The 18,618-nt window shown below is 55.7% G+C and overlaps 1 protein-coding gene across 8 annotated transcripts in view; it reads right to left on the minus strand.

The window, feature by feature from the left end:
- ARHGEF10L (Rho guanine nucleotide exchange factor 10 like) overlaps nucleotides 1-18,618 on the minus strand; it is a 167,712-nt gene that overhangs the window by 5,946 nt on the left and 143,148 nt on the right. For all 8 annotated transcript variants that reach the window (XR_007475694.1, XM_049706266.1, XM_049706273.1 and 5 more), the window contains one exon: nucleotides 3,900-4,074. Coding sequence is in view for 7 of the 8 variants with exons in the window: in XM_049706266.1 (XP_049562223.1) it covers nucleotides 3,900-4,074 (175 nt within the window). In the remaining variant the exon portion in view is untranslated. The remainder of the gene's footprint in view (nucleotides 1-3,899; nucleotides 4,075-18,618) is intronic.

Consider the following 18,618-nt stretch of genomic DNA (forward strand, 5'->3'; position numbering starts at 1 on the left):
TGAGTAAGGACACAGGTGTTGCTGTCACTTACCAGCTGCGTGAAGCAACAAGCCACTGTCTCTCATTGTTCAATGAGTATTACAAATGTCCCTTGCTCGATTTTATGATTATTAGCAATATTATATATGTATATATACACAGGGAGTATGTATATAAATATATATGTCTATACACACAGTATAATATATACACACAGTTGAGCACAGCTCTTGGCCCATAATATATAAGCAAAAAATGGAGGCTATTAGGACAATATTTGTGATTATTAAAAGGACCTAGTCTCTTGGGATCAGCTCCATCAGAGCCAGAAACCCACAAAAATAATAAAAGCCAAGAGAGGGAGCAGTGGCAAATGTTCCATCTCACATGCCTCCCCTCCTTTTCCAGGGCCCCTGGGGCCTCAGGACCAGCAGGAGACCATTTCCTGATGCCCCTGCCTCCCCTCGGCCCCCACTGGACTGCAGAAACCTGGCAAACGAAAGGAAGGCAGCGAGAAACCAAAAGAGATGGCGGAATGGAGAAATGACTTCATCTGCAGACCTCATTCCGAGGCCCTTCCTCTTCCCACTCTGCCTCGAGGAAAAGAACAAGGCCCTTCACAAACAGAACGAAAGGAAAAAAGAAAGTCTAATGGTGGATAAATATTTTATCACAGAGACTTAATGCAGCAGTGTTCAACTCACCCAAGCCATCTATCTGGAGATATACAACTTTAAAAAGCTCAGGCTCTCAGAGAACATTTTATTAATGACCTGTCTAGTTAAGAGGAGGAGGGAGTTTAGGTTCAAAAATGCATTAATTCCAGTTGGGGACGCGAGTGGAGGAAAGGGGTCGGGGAAAGGAAGCGTGATGAATTTTTAACATGCCCTTAAAACATATCCGCACTTAGAGGAGGAACAAATTTATTAGTAATTACACAATTATTTCATTTGGTGGGATGGGGGAAGAAAAAATACCTAAAAGCCTTTTAAAAATATCTCTAATAAAGAATTTAAGAATCCTGCTCTGTCCTTCTGCCAGGGCACAGTGTAGGGTAGATTTGATGCCCCCCTCCACCCAGAGCTGGCTCCTCGGGCTCACGGTGTCCCGGCCAGCAGGGGCCCGGCCTCCCCAGTGTTAGGAAAGGTCAGGCCTGGGGGAAGGAGGCCCAGGACAGTAACTCCTCGGGACCTTCGGGAAGCCCTGAACACAGGAAGCTCAGCCTCCACTCTGACGTGTCCAGGGCCCAGCTCCGGGAGGTCAGGCAAGCGGACAGGTGGCTTCTGTCTGTGCCGATGTGGTGGGAGGGGCCCTGACTGGCGGGTTGGGGGGTGATGCACGGCCGAAGGGGACCAGTGCAATGAGGGGCAGGGACTGCCATGAAGATAACGATGGTGGACGACACCATCACGCACTGGAGCCGGGGACCGTGGGCCGCTGTCCTCACCACCTCAGGTAAGGCCCACACCTGCCCTGAGAGGCAGGGACGAAAGGTGGGAGAGGCTCCCCATTTGCTCCCGGTCACAGAGCTGGAAGGCGGCAGAGCCAGGATCCCAGCAGGGCCTGTCTAACTCCGGGCTCTGGTCTGCCCTACGAGCTCCGACTCAGATCTCCGGCCCTCGCTGTACAGATGGGAAAACGGAGGCCCGGGAAGGGGGAGGCCGCCCAGTGAGAGAGCTGTGATTCGGGTCCTGGCTCTGGCCCCTCAGTGGAGTGACCTGAGGCCAGGTATTTAACCTCCTGGGCCTCCGTTTACCTGCTCATGAAAGCCAGTGTACTTTCTTCTTGAAGGGTAACTGCAAAGAACAAGTCAAGACAGTGGCCGTGAAAATGCATCTTAAACCCACAGGGGGTCGGAGCTGTGCAGCGGGAGCCTGCTGGGTTTCCACCTGCAGTGGCTCTGTCCACAAAGCCTGCCTCTGACTGCGTGATCAACTTGATTCCTTCTCTACTCTCCACCATCCCCACAGATAGACTGAGAAGATGCAAACGGCCCATAAGATTATCTATTTCTTCCACTGTTCCACTAGCTTGAAATAACTTAGCTATCGGCATAAATGCGGAAATATTTCTGTGATACTGAGAAACTTTTACTGTAGTTAAAATAGATTTACCTCATATATAAATACTATGAAAGACAATGAAACTAAAGCTAAAAAAAAGGAAGGGAGGGAGGGAGGGAGGGAGGGAGCGAGGAAGGACCCATAACATAGGTCCCCCAAGCCCCTACCCCAGACCCCAGGAGCAGGTTAGGAAGCCGTTTATTCTCCTCATGGATGCCCCCGACCCAGGCAAGGCGTTTTCTCATGGCTGACGCCATTTATCCTGAGCCAGGAGCCACTTTCCATCCCACAGAGGGACCAGAGGCTCCAGGAAGCAAAGGGACCTGCCAAGACCCGACAGTGGCCAAGCCAGGACTCTGGCCACCGCTGAAAACACCTCTTCCCCTGTTACGCCCAGTGGGACTCTGAACTGAGTCCGACCTCATGTGACTCCCTGTCCTGCCTCTGGCCACTTTACCCTGATGAACAAACCTCAGTTTCTGCATCTGTAAAATGGGGACAGTGAGATCCTGTACGTAAAGCCCTTGGGACCTAGCTCACCGTAGGGCTCCTGGCAGGCTGGCAGCTACTGGTACTATTGCTGTTGTTGTTGACCTTGTTGTTAGTAACCATCCCCCACCCCACCCCTCTTGGCCGCTTCCAGCCTCTGCCATGGTCCATCTGCCGAGCCCCTCTCACAATCAGCTCCAGGTTCAGCCTGCCACGCCTCTCTGTTTCCCCGGCCCTGGGGCCCTTCGGTGCCCCCAGCTGCTGCACCCAGCCCAGTCAGCTGAGCTTGAACAGGACATTCCCCACACCCTCCCAGACCAGCCCCGGGTCAGGGCAAGACAGGCCAAGGCCTGCTAGCCCTGAGGGCTGCTCTAAAGCCCACTGGGGGTAGGGATGGACCCTGAGCACACGTCTGCCCTGGCTCCCAGCACAGCCCACAGGGATCTGGGCAGCAACTGGGGCAGCAGACAGTAGGGGAGATGCCTGGAGCCGATTCCACGGAGGCCTCAGCAGATGCTGGGTGGCAGCGGGGGTGCTAGGTGAGCTCAGATCTTAATCCTCTCTGTGGGTCTCACAAACAGCTCTGTAGGAGGAAGCACGGGCCCCAAGGGGACGATGTCCAAGGTCTTCACCCTCCCCTTGCCCCAAACCTGAAGGCAAACTAAGGGGGACAATTGCCTTTCTTTAAAAACCTCTAAGGAGGGCTTCCCTAGTGGCGTAATGGTTGAGAGTCCACCTGCCAATGCAGGGGACACGGATATGTGCCCCGGTCCAGGAAGATCCCACGTGCCACGGAGCGGCTGGGCCCGTGAGCCGTGGCCACTGAGCCTGCGCGTCCGGAGCCTGTGCTCCGCAGCGGGAGAGGCCACAGCGGTGACAGGCCCGTGTACCGCAAAAAATAATAATAATAAAATATAAAAATAGAAACCTCTAAGGAAAGAGACCCTTAGTTGACCTTCTCTCTTTCCCTTTGCCTTATTCTGAAGGTGATTTGAGGCAGAATTGGGGTTTTGGTCAACCTGAGGAGCGGGAGGTATAGATGAGCCTGGCTTCCTGCCCAGCGTGGCTTTTTAGCGGCCTCCTGACTTGGGGGAGTCCCCTGAGCTCAGAGCCTGACTTCCCATGAGCCCCCGTCTGCTGTGCTGTGGTGACGGCCAGAAGGGCTTTGGAAGGACAGGCCTGGGTTCAAATCCTGAGCCCACTGCTTCCCCTCTGGGAGGCCCAGTTTTCAAGGCTGACGAAAGGCTGCCTCAAGGGTTAATGAGATGGGCTGGGCTGGCCGTGGAAACTGCTTCCCAGATGTCTGCTCCCTCCCTCCCTTCACAGCCCCAGGACAGCAGGGCATGACGGCCCAGCAGCAGCCTCACCTGGCAGCAGGAAGGTGGTCCTGGTGGCGATGTTGATCTCCTGCAGATGCTCCAGCGTCTCCGTGTGAAAGAGGCGGATGGAGGAGCCGGAGGAGAAGGCCATCCAGACGCCGCTGCCCGCCTTGACCATGTGTGTCACACTCACGGCCGTGTCCTGGTGTGCCTCGAAGCTTTGCTGCGGCACAGAGGGAGGGCTGTCAGTGCTGGGCGGGGCCGGCCAGCCAAGCCTCTGGGAGCCAAGCTAACCCGGCCTCTGCCTGAACCCAAGTCAGAGGGAAGAAACCTCAGAAACCCGGCAGTGCTGTGTCGGTAAACATTTTAACAACGGGCGGGGGGAATCCTGGTGTGTTATGTCTGCTGATTCCCGTGGTGTAAATACTTCTAACATGGCCCATCTCAAGCTACCCGCGTGACAGCACCGAACGTGGAGCAAGGGAAGACAAGCGCACACCAGACTCTACCATGACGCTGATGCAAGGGAAAGACAGAGCTGCAAGTCTACGGAAGAGGAAGTGACAGCTTACGTATGTTATCTAAAGGTCTGAAGGCACCAACAGAACAGAACTCTCGGGGAAGGCAGGTGGGTGGTGTGAGCCAAACCCTCATCTTCACTGCAGGGAGGCAAGACATTATGTCCAAAAACTGATAAACCCAGAAACAGTGGAGCACACAACTGAGTCACAGGAAAAGTGCCGGTGGATTAAAAACAGAACAGGGGAAAGTATTTTCTTCCAGGAAGCAGGACTGGAGATGCGGAGTAGGAAGGGCCTTTCCAGATAAACCATTACGTGCTATTTGATTTTTTTTTTACAGTTTTAAATAAAATTTTGATCTTTAATAAAAAAGGGCTTCCCTGGTGACACAGTGGTTAAGAATCCGCCTGCCAATGCAGGGAGACACGGGTTTGAGCCCTGGTCCGGGAAGATCCCACGTGGTGCATAGCAACTAAGCCCGTGTGCCACAACTACTGAGCCTGCGCTCTAGAGCCCATGAGCCACAACTACTAACGCCCGCGCGCCTAGAGCCCATGCTCCACAACAAGAGAAGCCACCACGATGAGAAGCCCGCACACAGCAACGAAGAGTGGCCTCCGCTCACCGCAACTAGAGAAAGCCCGTGTGCAGCAACAGAGACCCAACACAGCCAAAAATAAATTAATTAATTAATTTAAGAAAAAAAAAAAACTCTTACAAAGAGAGGAGATAGACATCAGGCTTCCCATCTACTGCCGGAGAAAGTCTAAGCTCCTTAGCTGGGCTTTCCAGGCCCCAGCTCTGCCCCAACTCCCACCTCTCCTGGCAGCCTCCCTGTGCTCCAGGCCAAGCAGAGCCCGGGCCTGGAGGGCGCTCAGGATGCGCTATGCGGCCACGCCTCTGCCCTCGAGATGGCCTGTCTGCAGTGTGCACCACCCACTGCCCTCCTGGGAAAAACTTTTCACCATCCTCAACTGTGAAGCCCACTCCAGCCACCCTTGCACCGGCCACTTCCTCTGCCTGCCACATTCCAGCCTGACAACATCTACTCCACTCTGGCCCTGCTCGGCTGCCTCCCACACCAGTCCATGAACTCCAAGGACGGACCCTGAGCCTCAGGCCCGTCAACACCCTCCCTGTTCAGCACAGGGCCCAGAGCACAGTGAAATCTGGTCAAAGAGCGAACGGATGGATGCTTGAATTCCAGCCACGACATTGAGTTGTTACTTAAACATCGACAACCCCAGTGCACCAGGCTAGATAGAGGCCCAAGCACTGGGGACAGTCAGGTAACTCTGGTGCATCCACCCGGTGGACTGTCCTACATCTATTCAACGTCATGTTTACAGAGACTGTGTGGTGAATGTTACAGCAGTAATTGCAAAAAAAACAAAAGCAAAAGGCCACATTCAACACTAGGGGAGGGGAAGGGGCAGGAGAGGTGAAACCTGCGCACTGAGGATTATTCCAGGGCCGTACCTGCTGATTTTCCTCCTTTCCAATTGTCTGATATTCCTTTTTTTTTTTTTTTTTTTTTTTCTATAAAGAGCAGATCTTGGGTGGAAGCCCAGGACAGCAGGAGGTGTTGGCCAGAACATCAATGTGGAATCAGGCCTGCGGTTAAACCTCATTTCCTCAATAACTTCCCAGGTCTGGGCCTCAGTCTCCCCATTTGTAGATGGAGGTTGTCATGAGAGTTATAGGGACTCCTGGGTGAGGGAGAGCTTAGCACAAACCCAGTTCCTAATACGGCCTCATTCATCCAACAGATGTTCTTGAGCCCCTACGATATTCCTGGCGTGGGTCTAGGTGCTGGGAATATAGTGATGAACAAGATAAACAAGGGGCCCACACAGTTAAAACAAATAAAGATTACTCCCAACGGGAAAAATACTGGGAAAAATACTGGGTGCCAATAAGATTGGGTGACCAGAGAAAGTCTCTCTAGGAGGTAGTATTTGTCAGAGACAATAAAAATGTGAAGGAATCAGATCTGGGATGTGGGATGGGGGAGGGGGGAGCATGTCAGGCAAAGGGTACAGCAAGTGCAAGAGCCCTGGGGCAGGAATGAACTTGCCATGTTTGAGAAACAGAAAGGTGGTCAGTGTTGGGGAGCACGGTGGCAAGACAGAGGTGGGAGAGGGGGTCAGGGGCCAGATCACATCCGGCAGCCCTGAAGTGCACGGTGAAGAGTTTAGATTGTATTCAAGTGCGGGAGGGGGCTGAGCCTGGTAAGTGACAAGTTCAGGTTTACCTTTGAAAGAAGTTCAGTTCGAGGACTGTGTGGCAGCGGGCTGGAATTCTGGGCCTCGCGTGGGCTTAGCCAGTGACAAGTGGCAATAAAAGGACTAGGTTTCTTTTGCCGCTGTCACACCAGCCCCGGCTCAACCCCAACTTCATCCCGGTTCAAATCACTGGAGGTTTCCCACCGAGATAAAGAAGCTGGGGCAGGGGGCTCTCCATGGGGAGCCAAGCCAATGAACTCAGTGCTCACTCCCAATCAGAACACGGGGCCCAGGCTTCCCTGGTGGTGCAGTGGTTAAGAACCCGCCTGCCAATGCAGGGGACAAGGGTTCGAGCCTTGGTCTAGGAAGATCCCACATGCCACGGAGCCACTAAGCCCATGCGCCACAACTACTGAGCCTGCGCTCTAGAGTCCACGCACCACAACTACTGAGCCCATATGCTGCAACTACTGAAGCCCGTGCGCCTAGAGCCCGTGCTCCGCAACAAGAGAAGCCACCGCAGTGAGAAGCCTGCACACCGCAAGGAAGAGTAGACCCTGCCCGCCGCAACTGGGGAAAGTCCACGCACAGCAACGAAGACCCAACGCAGCCAAAAATAAATAAATTTTTAAAAAAAAGAGAACACGGGGCCCCGTCTCGGGGCAAGGCTGTGAGACGGCTGATGAAATGGCTTTTTCTGAGCCAGTCCTTGAAGGCTGAGCTCTGCGGTCCAGGTGGGGTGGCCTGACGGATGGGCTGGGGGGGCCGGAAAATGCAGGGTCCCAGAGGAAGGGCCCCGGGCTGCTCTTGGGAGGCAGGGTCCCAGCGCGCAGCTCACCCCTGATGGGGGGCCCCTCGAGCAGAAGCTGCAGCTCCCTCTGGGGCAGGAGTGCCTCATCTCCTTCAAAGCGGGCGCTCCAGTGGTGAGGAGGGGGTCGCCTATCAGGCCGGGCACTCTCAGAGGGCAGGGAGCGATTTCCTCCCTCAGACTGGGGGCTCAGACTAGGGCCTCCTGGGGGGAGTGTCTCTGTTGCTCCTTCCTTGGCTCCCCTCCCGTGCCCCGGTGAAGGCCCGGGCGCTGGAGGCTCAGCCAGGCAGGCCTGGGATGTGGGGAGAGGCCTGGCCCCCTCACAGCCTCCACAAAGCCGGGCTCAGTCCGTGCAGCGCAGGGCAAGGGGGAGAACGTCCAAGTCTCTGGCCTTTTGCTCCGCAGTCGACTGCCCACTGCCCCGGCAGTGCTGTCCGGCAGCTTGTTTCCGGAGAGAAGCTCTCCTTCAAGGAAAGAAACCGCTGTCGGGGGTGAGGGGTGGTTATCTTCCTGCACCAGCCTGCATTCAGCTTTCCTAAAGGCTCAGACCCAGGCCGAGCCCATGGTCACAACAGGACACCCCCCCGAGGGGGGCCTTGCTGGGAGAGTCCAGCCGAGGAACCACCAACCCCCATCACAGATGAGACCCTGAGGCCGGATCCGCAGTCCCGCAACGCCCGCCGTCAACGAGCAGATGGCCGAACGGATGGGGCAGCGGGATGGAAGGGGCACCCAACGTGCTTCATCTGCGGACTTTTCCAAAAACTGGCACGCACGTAATTGCACATGAAAGCACAAACACATAGATACCAACAGGAAGACGTGTGCAGGCTCATGCATGTGCAGCAGACTCCTGCCCGGCTCCCGAAGGAAGGTCAGAAGCATTTCCTGCCTCCGAAAAAGCCAAACCGCACTACAACCGAGAGACCTGGGCCCACGGAGAGCTGCACCTGAATCTGCAGCCAGTCAGCCCGGCGTGCTGCCGTCAGAATCTCATTAAAAGAGAAGTCAGGGCTTCCCTGGTGGCGCAGTGGTCGAGAGTCCGCCTGCCGATGCAGGGGACACGGGTTCGTGCCCCGGTCCGGGAAGATCCCACGTGCCATGGAGCAGCTGGGCCCGTGAGCCATGGCCGCTGAGCCTGCACGTCCGGAGCCTGTGCTCCACAACGGGAGAGGCCCACGTACCGCAAAAAAAAAAAGTCAGCAGTGGACATCCAGGCTCATTTCTCCAGAGGCATAACATGTCTGTCTCCAGGCCCAAAGGGCTTTGCCCAAGGCCTGTGCAAAGCTACCAAGTCCAATGGTAAGGCGAGTGGGGGTGAGGGCAGTGATAGGTGTGAACACGGGCAGCTCCAGCCTCCGCCCCTCACTCCTCAGTTATTCCTGGGCTGCCAGGACCCCTCCCTGCACCAGGAGCCTGCTGGAGGAAGCCGGGTCTGGGCCACTGGGGCTGGGCCTCCTGGGCACGCAGGGCAGGGGTAGGTGGCACCCTGGCATTGTGGGTCCTCCAGGAGGGCGGAGGGAGCTGAGCACAGCACCCCTGGGTGGGAGCAGGCGGCAGTGAGGCCCAGCCCTGGCTGACACTGGGTTCAGAGCTGACAAGCACGCATCTCATTTTGTTTTCCACACATGGGGTGTTTGCTTGCCCAGAGCCGGGGAGGCTATCAGTTCAAGCTCTCCTCTCCTCCCAACCAGGATCAGGTGAAACACTGCCCACCTGGCACCCCAATTCCAGGCCATGGCTCCCCATTCTCACCTCTGGACCCCTCCTCTAAAACCTGGCCAGCCTGGGGGGCCCAGGAGTGGGGGGACCACCTTACCATCTAAGAGGCCTCTACCCCCTGTCCCTGAAGAAGGCCCCCTGCCCCCCTGCACAACTGGCCCAGTCATGCCCCTCCTCTGGGCCCCAGAAGGCCTGATATTCCTGCCCACTCGGCTCCTATGGTCCAGGCACGGCTATTTGCCGGCTGCTTACCCTGCACCAGGAGCTGCTCTGTTAGGATGACAGTCTGGACAAGAGGTGTGCACACAATGGCCCCCAGGCTACACCAGCCTGCTGCCGGTTTTGGTGAATCTAGTTTTATTGGAACATGGTCACACCCACATAGAAAAGAATCCATTCAAGTAGGTTGGGAACTCAGCACTCTGACTGACAGAGTCAGTCAGACAACCTTGGTCCTCGTTTAAGGACAAAAAGATCCACAGAAAAAATCCTGAACTTTACTTAGTAAGCTTGGTGGTGGTAATGGAACAGGCACAGTGATTCTGACACTACACAGCGTGACTGAAGTACACTGATGTTCTTATTGGGAACCAGGGTAAACAGCAAGAGTCAAGTGTAGAGTGAGAAGTGAGGGTAGAGCTCTATGACCTTGGACTTGAATTAGAGGTAGCAGTATGAACTTGAGATTTTTCTCCTGGCTCTGTCCACTGAAAGCGTCTGGAAGCAATGACACCCCAGCAGCAGGGAGCACACCACTTCCTGATTTCTAAACACCATTCCCCACGAAAGGGAACCCTGGAGAAATGGCTGATAGAGCAGGGGAAGTACCAGATGAGCCTAGAGCTTCTCTAGAGGCAGACAAGCAAGGAAGTGCTCAAAGAATGAAGAGGAAGTGTCCACAGGACCCAGGACCCAGCACAAAGGGGCCCCTGGTGTGCAAATCGGAGACAATGTGAGCATCAAAAGTAATAACAATGGTCCTGGATGATAGCACACTGGATTTTAAAAATACTCTTTGAATTTGAAGTAGTAATAACGGAGGAGGGTTAAGTGGGAGGGGAGGAAACTCCTCTTTAAATAAAGTTTGTAGTGAAAATTCACTGAGGAACAGGATATTCTCCCATTTTCCAAGAATCCCCCACAGTAATTACAAAGGGAAACTAGTACCTTTACGATGGGGAGACCTGGCAGACCCCCACCTTAACCAAGTGATGAAGGATGGGACCAGCCTGCATTTCCCGCCTCCCCAGGGATTCGATAGGAAGGCATGGCTTCCTACACCGAATCTGGCCAAATACTCCAATCTCATCAGGAGGAAACAATGGGGCAATTCCAGCTGGTGGGACCTATGAAAAGACACTGGCTTGGATCTCTCAAAAAAGTCACTATCATGGAGACCAAAAAAAAAAAAAAAAGGAGAGGAATTATTCTAGATTAAAAGGAGACAAAAGAAACATGACAACCAAATGCAACATGTGTTCCCAGCTGGATGCCAGAGGTGGCAATGGGCAGTAGCTATATTTTGAAGACAACTGGGAAAACGGGCCTATGGTCAGTAGATTGATGGGCACGATAATGCTACTGAGGTTATATAAGGGGGCCCAGCTGAAGTATTTATGTATGAAGGGCAATGACGTCTGCAAACTAGCTTTTAAGTGAGTTAGCCCCAAAAGGTGTGTGTGTATATGTATAATATGGGAAGAAAACTATGGTAAAATGTTAACAGTTGGTTTACTAGGTGAAGACAATTTGTGCATTCATTGTACTATTCTTTCAACCTCCTGTAGTTTGAAATATTTTAAATTAAAAAGTTGGGAGTCAGGGGAGTAAAGTTATTTTTCAAAAAAAAGGTTGGGGCTTCCCTGGTGGCGCAGTGGTTGAGAGTCCGCCTGCCGATGCAGGGGACGCGGGTTCGTGCCGCGGTCCGGGAAGATCCCACATGACGCGAAGCGGCTGGGCCCGTGAGCCATGGCCGCTGAGCCTGCGCGTCCGGAGCCTGTGCTCCGCAACGGGAGAGGCCACAACAGTGAGAGGCCCTCATACCGCAAAAAAAAAAAAAAAAAAAAAAAAAAAAAAGGTTGGTCGCTGGAGGGGAGGGCCCGGGCCTGACTCCTGGCTCCCAGCTCATCTCTGGCAGGGTCACTGGGTCTCCTCTCTCATCTGCCAATGGAGATACAAGGAGAACCTGCCTTACGGGGTGCTGGGCGGTTCATGGGACGGGGCCAGCACACCGTGAGCGCCCCACGCATGCGGCTGTGGTCAGGAGCGGGTCAGGGGAGCAGGGACAAGCCAGCGTCCTGCAGCCGCCCACGGAGCCCCGGCCCCTTCGCCCTCTCCCAGCAGCCTCATGGCAGCCCTGCGGCAGACATTTGCTCAGAGGGTCTCAGGTGAGTAATCCCACCCCACGTAGTGCTGACACAGCCCAGCCTCAGTCCTACAATATTTATGTGCCTCCAGGTGATGCTTCTGGGCCTGGTTTCCATAAATTCCTGGCGTGAGCAGCTCAGCACTCAAAGTCATTAGAGCTGCGATAACGCCACGGAGCCGGGAAGGGATGCTGGGGCCTTCGGGGGCCAGGGGCTGCCAAGGAAACGGCAGGAGGCTACTGCTCGCTGGGCACCTACTGTGTGCCAGGCTCGCTGGGCACCTACTGTGTGCCAGGCCATGCCACGTCTGGTATTTCATCTTCCCAGAGGCCTTCACGAAAGAAGAGGGAAAGAGCTCAGAAGGGGACACGATGAGCCCAGGTGACCCGCCAGACAGGGGCAGAGTTGGGGTGTGGGCCTGACCTGTGGACTCCAAGCTCCAGGCTTGACCCCTACACCTTCATGCCAAGCTCCCCAGCAGGGTGTGGGCGTGAAGGGGCTCTTGCCTCCTACTCGCTGCTCGGTCACCACAACGAGCTGGCCTGGGAGGCCTGGTCATGGGCCCAGAGACCATCCACGGAGCGCTCACCAGCACCTCGCCAGCTCTGGCTCCGCTTAGTATCCCTGCAACCTGGGATGAGGACACCACCCTTCCATCCTCACCTAACAGGCAGGATGCCGACGCTTGGAGAAAGCGGCGTGGGGTCACTCTGCCAGCCAGGGGACAGGCTGAGGATTGAGACCCAGAGGTCATGCTCCCAGCCGCCGCACTGGGCAGGCAGAGGCAGTCTTTTAAAGACAATTGGGACACAACTCCCTTCCCTTTTCTATCTTATTCTTACCAACATTTTACAGCTGAGAAAACAAATTGAGAGGCTGAGTGCCGTTCACAAAGTCACTGTGCTTGGAAAATGGGGGGAAAGCCAGGATTCCAGCTTAGAGTGACCCACCAACTCCTTGTCTGGACGAAACGGGACAGTTGGTCACCCTATGGGACTCCAAAGCCTACACGTGACCTCTCAGCCATGGACAGACACCTTTGTGGGGCCCCGTCCAGAGCTTAACACTCTGCCTTCAGAATCGGACCTGGTCAAGGCCAAGGGGATGGTGTGCCAGTGGGGAGGCTTAAGATGTGGCATCCACCTCTACCTCTTACCAGCAAGTCAGTTAACACCTCTGGGTCTCAGCTGACTCATCTGTAAAGTGGGGGCGAGGCCATTCTTGTCTAGCAAGAGACTTCATTGGGTGCTGGGCTCTCCTGGCTCAGGGCCACCCTGGGAACCTAGAAGGGACAGAGGGAAGGACGACGTCTCTGCCCTAAGAGTGATAGCCGGTCCCAAACTTGTCTTCAACAACCCATTTTGGAATTGATTGTGCACAATTTGGTGTTTGGTGCATTTTTCTAGAAAGATGATCAATAGTTTTCGCCAACATCTCAAAGGAGTCTGTAAACCACTCTTGCCCCCCACCGCCAAGTTAATAATTCCTGCACTGAACCTTTTTTATCACTAGGCATATAAGGAGGTGGGCACAGACCCTCCTTGCCACCCACCACACCCAGAGCAAGGCCCACAGAAACCGCCACTGCAGAGATGGTTGTCCTGCTGTGGCCACACCAACGTTTTGTCTTTAAAAACAAAACTTCAATATCCCGTAATAAACTACAGTGGAAAAGAAAACCAACCAACCAACCAAAAAAAACTAAACCAAACTGACATCCACCTGTGCATCTGGCTGAAAAACATCTCAAAGTGTGGGCTATAGATATTCTCCTCATTAGTCCTGTTTAATTTCCTTCTGTTTTCTTCAATTATACAAGCCAGCACATGCAGTGCAGACACCTGAGGAGGGAGCCGGACTGCCGGCCACCTGGGGCCACCGAGCACCCTGGCTGTGGGTCTGCTCCAGCCTTGCTCTGGACTAGCAGGTGCCGGGCTGCACTGGGGTCTGCCTGGTGCCTGTCCCTTTCCAGCACCACAGGGACCCCAGTCAAGACCAAGCAGGAGAGCCGGGGACGTGTAGCTCGGCACCTGTGTGCATCTGGGCTGCGCTCACCACAGCTCAGCTCAACTCTGGGAGCCCCCGCCGGCCCCGAGATTTGGTGGGACAGCGGAGCCTCTGGTCAGATGAGGAAACCGAGACTCAGAAGGAGAGTGGCCTGTCCTGGAAGTAGTGGGGCCGAGCTCGGCTGCCTGGTTCACCTTCGGTGTGACATCACTGTGGCCTGAGGTCATCTTGTCACCTGCCTCCTGCTTTCGAGAGGTATTGAGGCCATGGGCTCAGGACCAGACCATCAGGGTCTGGGTCCCAGTTCCACCACTTACTGCCTCGGTTTCCTCAACTTTAAAAGGGGGGGGTAATGAGGTGACCACTGGCATAAAACTGTTGTGAAGGTTATACGGGTCGCTACTCACAAAGAGCTTGGACCAGCCTCTAGGTGAGTCTCGATAAGCGTTAACTCATGGGGGGGGGTCTCTGTCAGCCCCGTGACCCCCTCACCACACCCACACCAGAGCGGCAGGTCCATGGGGGTGGGGGCTGCTGCTGGAGCCCAGGGCCCTGCACAGGGACTGGAGCCCCAGCCAGTGCGACCCCTGAGCTGGGGGCTGGAAGAGCCAGGGAAGAGGCGGCCTGGGTGGTCAGGCTGAAGCAGGGTCAGGTGTGAGGAAGCTTTGTTCTGGAAAGAACCCCCGTGGTGGCTCAGCATTGCTTTCCAGCTCCAAGGGGCAGATGGTGTTACACCTGCCAGCCCTGCCCGAGCGACCTGCGTGGTGCAATTCCAGGCACCCACCCAGCCCTCCACGGCCCCCACCCCTTCACACGGAATCTGCTCAGCACCTGTGGCACCTGCTTCACCAGAGGGGGGCCTCCTGCCTCGTGACGGCCTGGACTCCAGATTCCCCTTGGGCTCAGCAGCAGAGGTGAGCAGGCTTGGCCAAGGCGTCTTCCCTGCCATCCCGCTCAGGGCACGAGTGAAAGGCTCTGCGGAGGGCCACCTCTCGGACCAGGCGCAGAGCCACACCCAAGGCGCTGGGGAGCTGTGGCAGCCATGTGAGAGATCAGGGTGACTGTCCAGAGCGGGTGGGAGCTGGGGATGGGGCCAGGGGATAACGGAGAGGGGGATTGATTCCAGTCTTGACCCAGGCCCTCAGGTCCCAACAGGGTGCCGTCAGCACTCTCAGATCACAGACAAGGACCTATATGACATTAATATACTTGACCTATTTCCCTCTCTCTCGTGTGCACGCACCCATGTGCACTCACATGCACATGTGCTCGTGAGCACAGGCACTGGAGTCACAAGCACCCTGAGATCTGGGCTCCACCACCTACTGGGGGGCTGGTCCCTGTGATCCTGAGCAGGTCCTGTAGTCACCATAAAACAGCGGCTGACACCTGCCCACCCTGCTGACTCCTCACCAGGTAGAGAGCCCTGGGAGTTTTACGTACATCACGCCGCTTAGTCCTGAGGTAGGTTCTGTAATTATCCCCATTTTATAGGTCGGTAAACTGAGGCAATAGGTGGTGGAGCTGGGGGTTGACACCAACCAACCTGGCTCCCGAGCCCACACTGACCATCAGCTGAGTCTGCTCAGACCACAGCAGGGGCAGCCGGCAATGCGTCTCAAGGTTCCCATCAGGCAGACCCTCCCCCAGCCCAGCGGCCAGGCTTGCGAAGGCCAAGACATAACTACCGCGTGCACCCTAAGCACTGGCCTAAACCCCTCCTGGTGTGACCCCTCCCAGCCTCCACTGTATTAAGGCCCAGCCCAAGGCCTGACATTCCGTGGGTCCGTCCGTGGCTCTCTGTGTTTTTGCCAAACCCCAGGGGATTGGACAACTGCTCCTATGGTGTCCCCATCCCTAATCCTGCAGCAGGGCTCAGAGGGGAGAGTAACCATGGTGGAGGGGAGGACAGACTGACAGCCAGAGATGCTGGGGGACAGAGGCTCAGAAGACAGAGGACTGCCCACTCCCCAACACCTCACCCCCAGCGCCATCGTCTGCCCCTGCCCCATCTCCAGTCCCAGTCTGTTCTCTCTCCAACGTCCCCTCCCATCTGCCTTCCCTCTACCGTCTCCCTTTTCTCCTCCATGGTTTCACAGAACCTGTTCCCTGAGCCAACAGCTTCAAACAATTTTTTCTTTAACCATGAAATCCTTTCATCAACCTAAATCTTCCAGGACGGGGGGAAACCAAACATCAGAGACAAGAAAGCCCTGAGCTCTTCTTGGTGAGGAGACAGGAAGCCTGGAGCCCAGCCCCTTAGCCACCCAAGTCCCACAGGACGTCCCTTGAGATATGTCCCCACAACCCCCAGACCCCAGAGCAGAGGCAGCAGCCATGGCCCTGGACCACTTCTGACCCATCGGTGCCCCCCCCGGGAAAGGAGCCCCACGGGATCCCCAAATCCACCCCCCACATTCTATCCTTCATAAGCTTCCTGAAAGGAAGACCTTCTGAACATCTAACCTCAATTCTTCAGGCTACTAGAAAACACTTGCTCTCCTTTGGAACTTGTTACTTTCCTCCTGGGAAGTCTCCACAACCTTTAGAAAGTCGAGTTCTCGAGTTTCACCTGCCAACTTCTAATTAAAGAAAGAAAAACAGGATGACAACAATAAAAATCACACACACACTGAAAAAAATTCAGAGAAAACTGCTGAACTGAGCTGACTCCATGGAGTGTCATGACTCCTGATCCGCAAGCTTGGGTGACCTGAACACCAGGGCTCTGGGCCTTGGAGGCTCCCCGGACGCCCAAGGATTTGGTACATCTTCCCACGCTCACACTAATTTGCATACCATTACCCAAGAATCCCTGCGCCTGGATTTCGCTTTTGCAAATTCCCACCTGTTTCGTGTCATAAATAAGATAGGAGACAGAAAAATAATACAGCCCAGTGATGCATTATTCATGCCACGTCACACTGTTATGATAGATTTACAACAGCTAACACATGCAAACTAAGTTTGGGCACTAAACGTGAAAATTAAGGCTGGGGAGGGCGGGTGTGCTTGGGACGGGCAGGGGGAAATCTGGGGTCTGTTGGTGTCCAGGAAACCAGAGAAGTTTCTTCTCTGGCGTGCTTAATGACAAAAAGCATGAGTTCTGGTATCAGAAGCCAGCACCCAGGCACCGGGGTGGTGGCAGGGGACGGAGCAGTCGGGGCAGACGATGCTGGAACCCCTACAAGGCGGGACTATTGACAACACGCACCTGGGGAAGCACCCGTGCTCAGCACCGAGCTCTGGAGCTGGTCAGCTCTTCTGCCCACCCTGGCCACGTGCTCCTTGCACACTTAGATCCACCACAGACAGAGCCCACTTCCCTGATGGAAACTTCTTCTCTCTCCACAACCTTTCACTGAGCACCCACTACACATCAGCCTGGTCTTGGCACCAGGAATGTGGTGGGAGCCCACCAGGCACGGTCCTGCCCTACAGGGCCTCGATCTGGCAAATCTGATAATCGTGGCAAGTGCTGTGGAGGAGAAGGGCCCAGTGCCGGTGCTGTGACCCAGTGCACATGGATGAGGGGCCAGACAGGCTTCTCCAGGGTGGGGCGCCGGGGCCCAATGAGAAACAGCTGCCCCGATTAACCCGCACAACAGCCCTGTGGAGTGGGAGCCAGGCCCACGGCCCAAACCGGACGTATCTTGCCCTGTGTTCCGGCACTTTCCAGGCAGGGCTGGGGGAGCCTTGGCCCCAGGCCTGTACTTCTGCAATCACATCCAGGAGGTTCTGGGAAGAAAGAGGGTTGCCTTGGAAACGCCTCAAGGCCGGCGCAGGGGCAAGTCAGAGGTGGGACCTGGGCCCTCGTGTGACACAGCTGTCCTACCCACATCTGTCCCACCTGCTGAGTCCCTCTGCCCAGCGGTGGTGGCTGCTATCGAGTAGGACCCACTCCTCCCAGCCTCAAGACCCTCTGACCAGCCCTTTCCGCAAATCCCTTCCCACCTCTTTTCTGGTGTAGCCTCCTGGCCTGCTTCCTCCAAGGCACTTCTCCATCTGAAACCAGCGCCCCAAACCTCCTCCCGCCCAGATTTTCAAACATGTAAGGCAGCAGTCAGCCCCCCTCTCAACCCACCCAACAGAGGAGGGGGTCCCTGCACGCTCCCACCAGCACAGGCTGAGAAGCTGGTGCAGCGCCCGGCCCTGGGATGCACTGGCGAACAGAACAGACCAGGTCCCGTTTTCATCTGTTTATGGCCGGGTGGGTGCAGAGGGACAGCAACAGTCCTGGAGGCAATTTCAGACAGTGACCAACGCTCTGATGACAATAAAGCCACTGACGTGTCAAGACCCTGACTGGGGGTGGAGGTGACTCTGATGGAGCCGCCAGGGCAGGCCCACTGGGGCCGCGGCAGCTGAGCCGAGACCGGGGGATGAGAAGCAGCTGCCCGAGGGACAAGCTGTGGGCACAGTGGCCCTGCCCCAGGCAGGGGGACAGCAGAGGCAAAGGCCTAGTGGTGGGAAGAAGCCCGGCATGTTCAGAGGCCAACAGAGGGGCCAGCGTGGCTGGGGAGCAGAGGTCACAGACCACAGGTCAAGGGGCTGCTTTCCAGTTGGCATCCCCACCTGCACAACGGGCCCAGCTGACCCCTGCGGCGACGCGAGGATCCAATCACATAAAGCACGCTCGCAGCCCAGCCCCTTCTCCAGCACCCCTCCCTGTCGCTACCGCCCCCCACCCCTCAGCCGGGGTGACGGAGATCCCGGCACACGCTGTGCTGGGGAGCAGCCTCGCCCCGGTGCCCCGGCCAGGCCGACTTGGCAGAGTGCACCCCCCAAGGGGAAGGCCTCCTGGTGGCCTGTCGCTAATTCATTTTTTTTTAATTAAGATGCAACAGTCTTCCCACAGCCAACTTCCCCTCCAGCGATCAGTTAAAATGAACTCCAGACAACTGGATTAGACGTTGAAGGTGGCGATCCAGATAATGAACGTGGAGGATGCGGTGTTGACACAGGCCCGGGTGAGCTCCATTATTATTGAACAGGCCTCGCTGCTGCCTCTGCTGGGATCAAGGAGCTGAATAAGCAGTTGGTGGGCAAGCATCAAGCCCAGAGACAGACCGCGGCACCGGCTCCGCAGGACGGGCTCGGCAAGGTCAGGGGCTGCCG

The sequence above is a fragment of the Orcinus orca genome, chromosome 1 (assembly GCF_937001465.1).
Source record: "Orcinus orca chromosome 1, mOrcOrc1.1, whole genome shotgun sequence".
NCBI classification, from domain to species: domain Eukaryota; kingdom Metazoa; phylum Chordata; class Mammalia; order Artiodactyla; family Delphinidae; genus Orcinus; species Orcinus orca.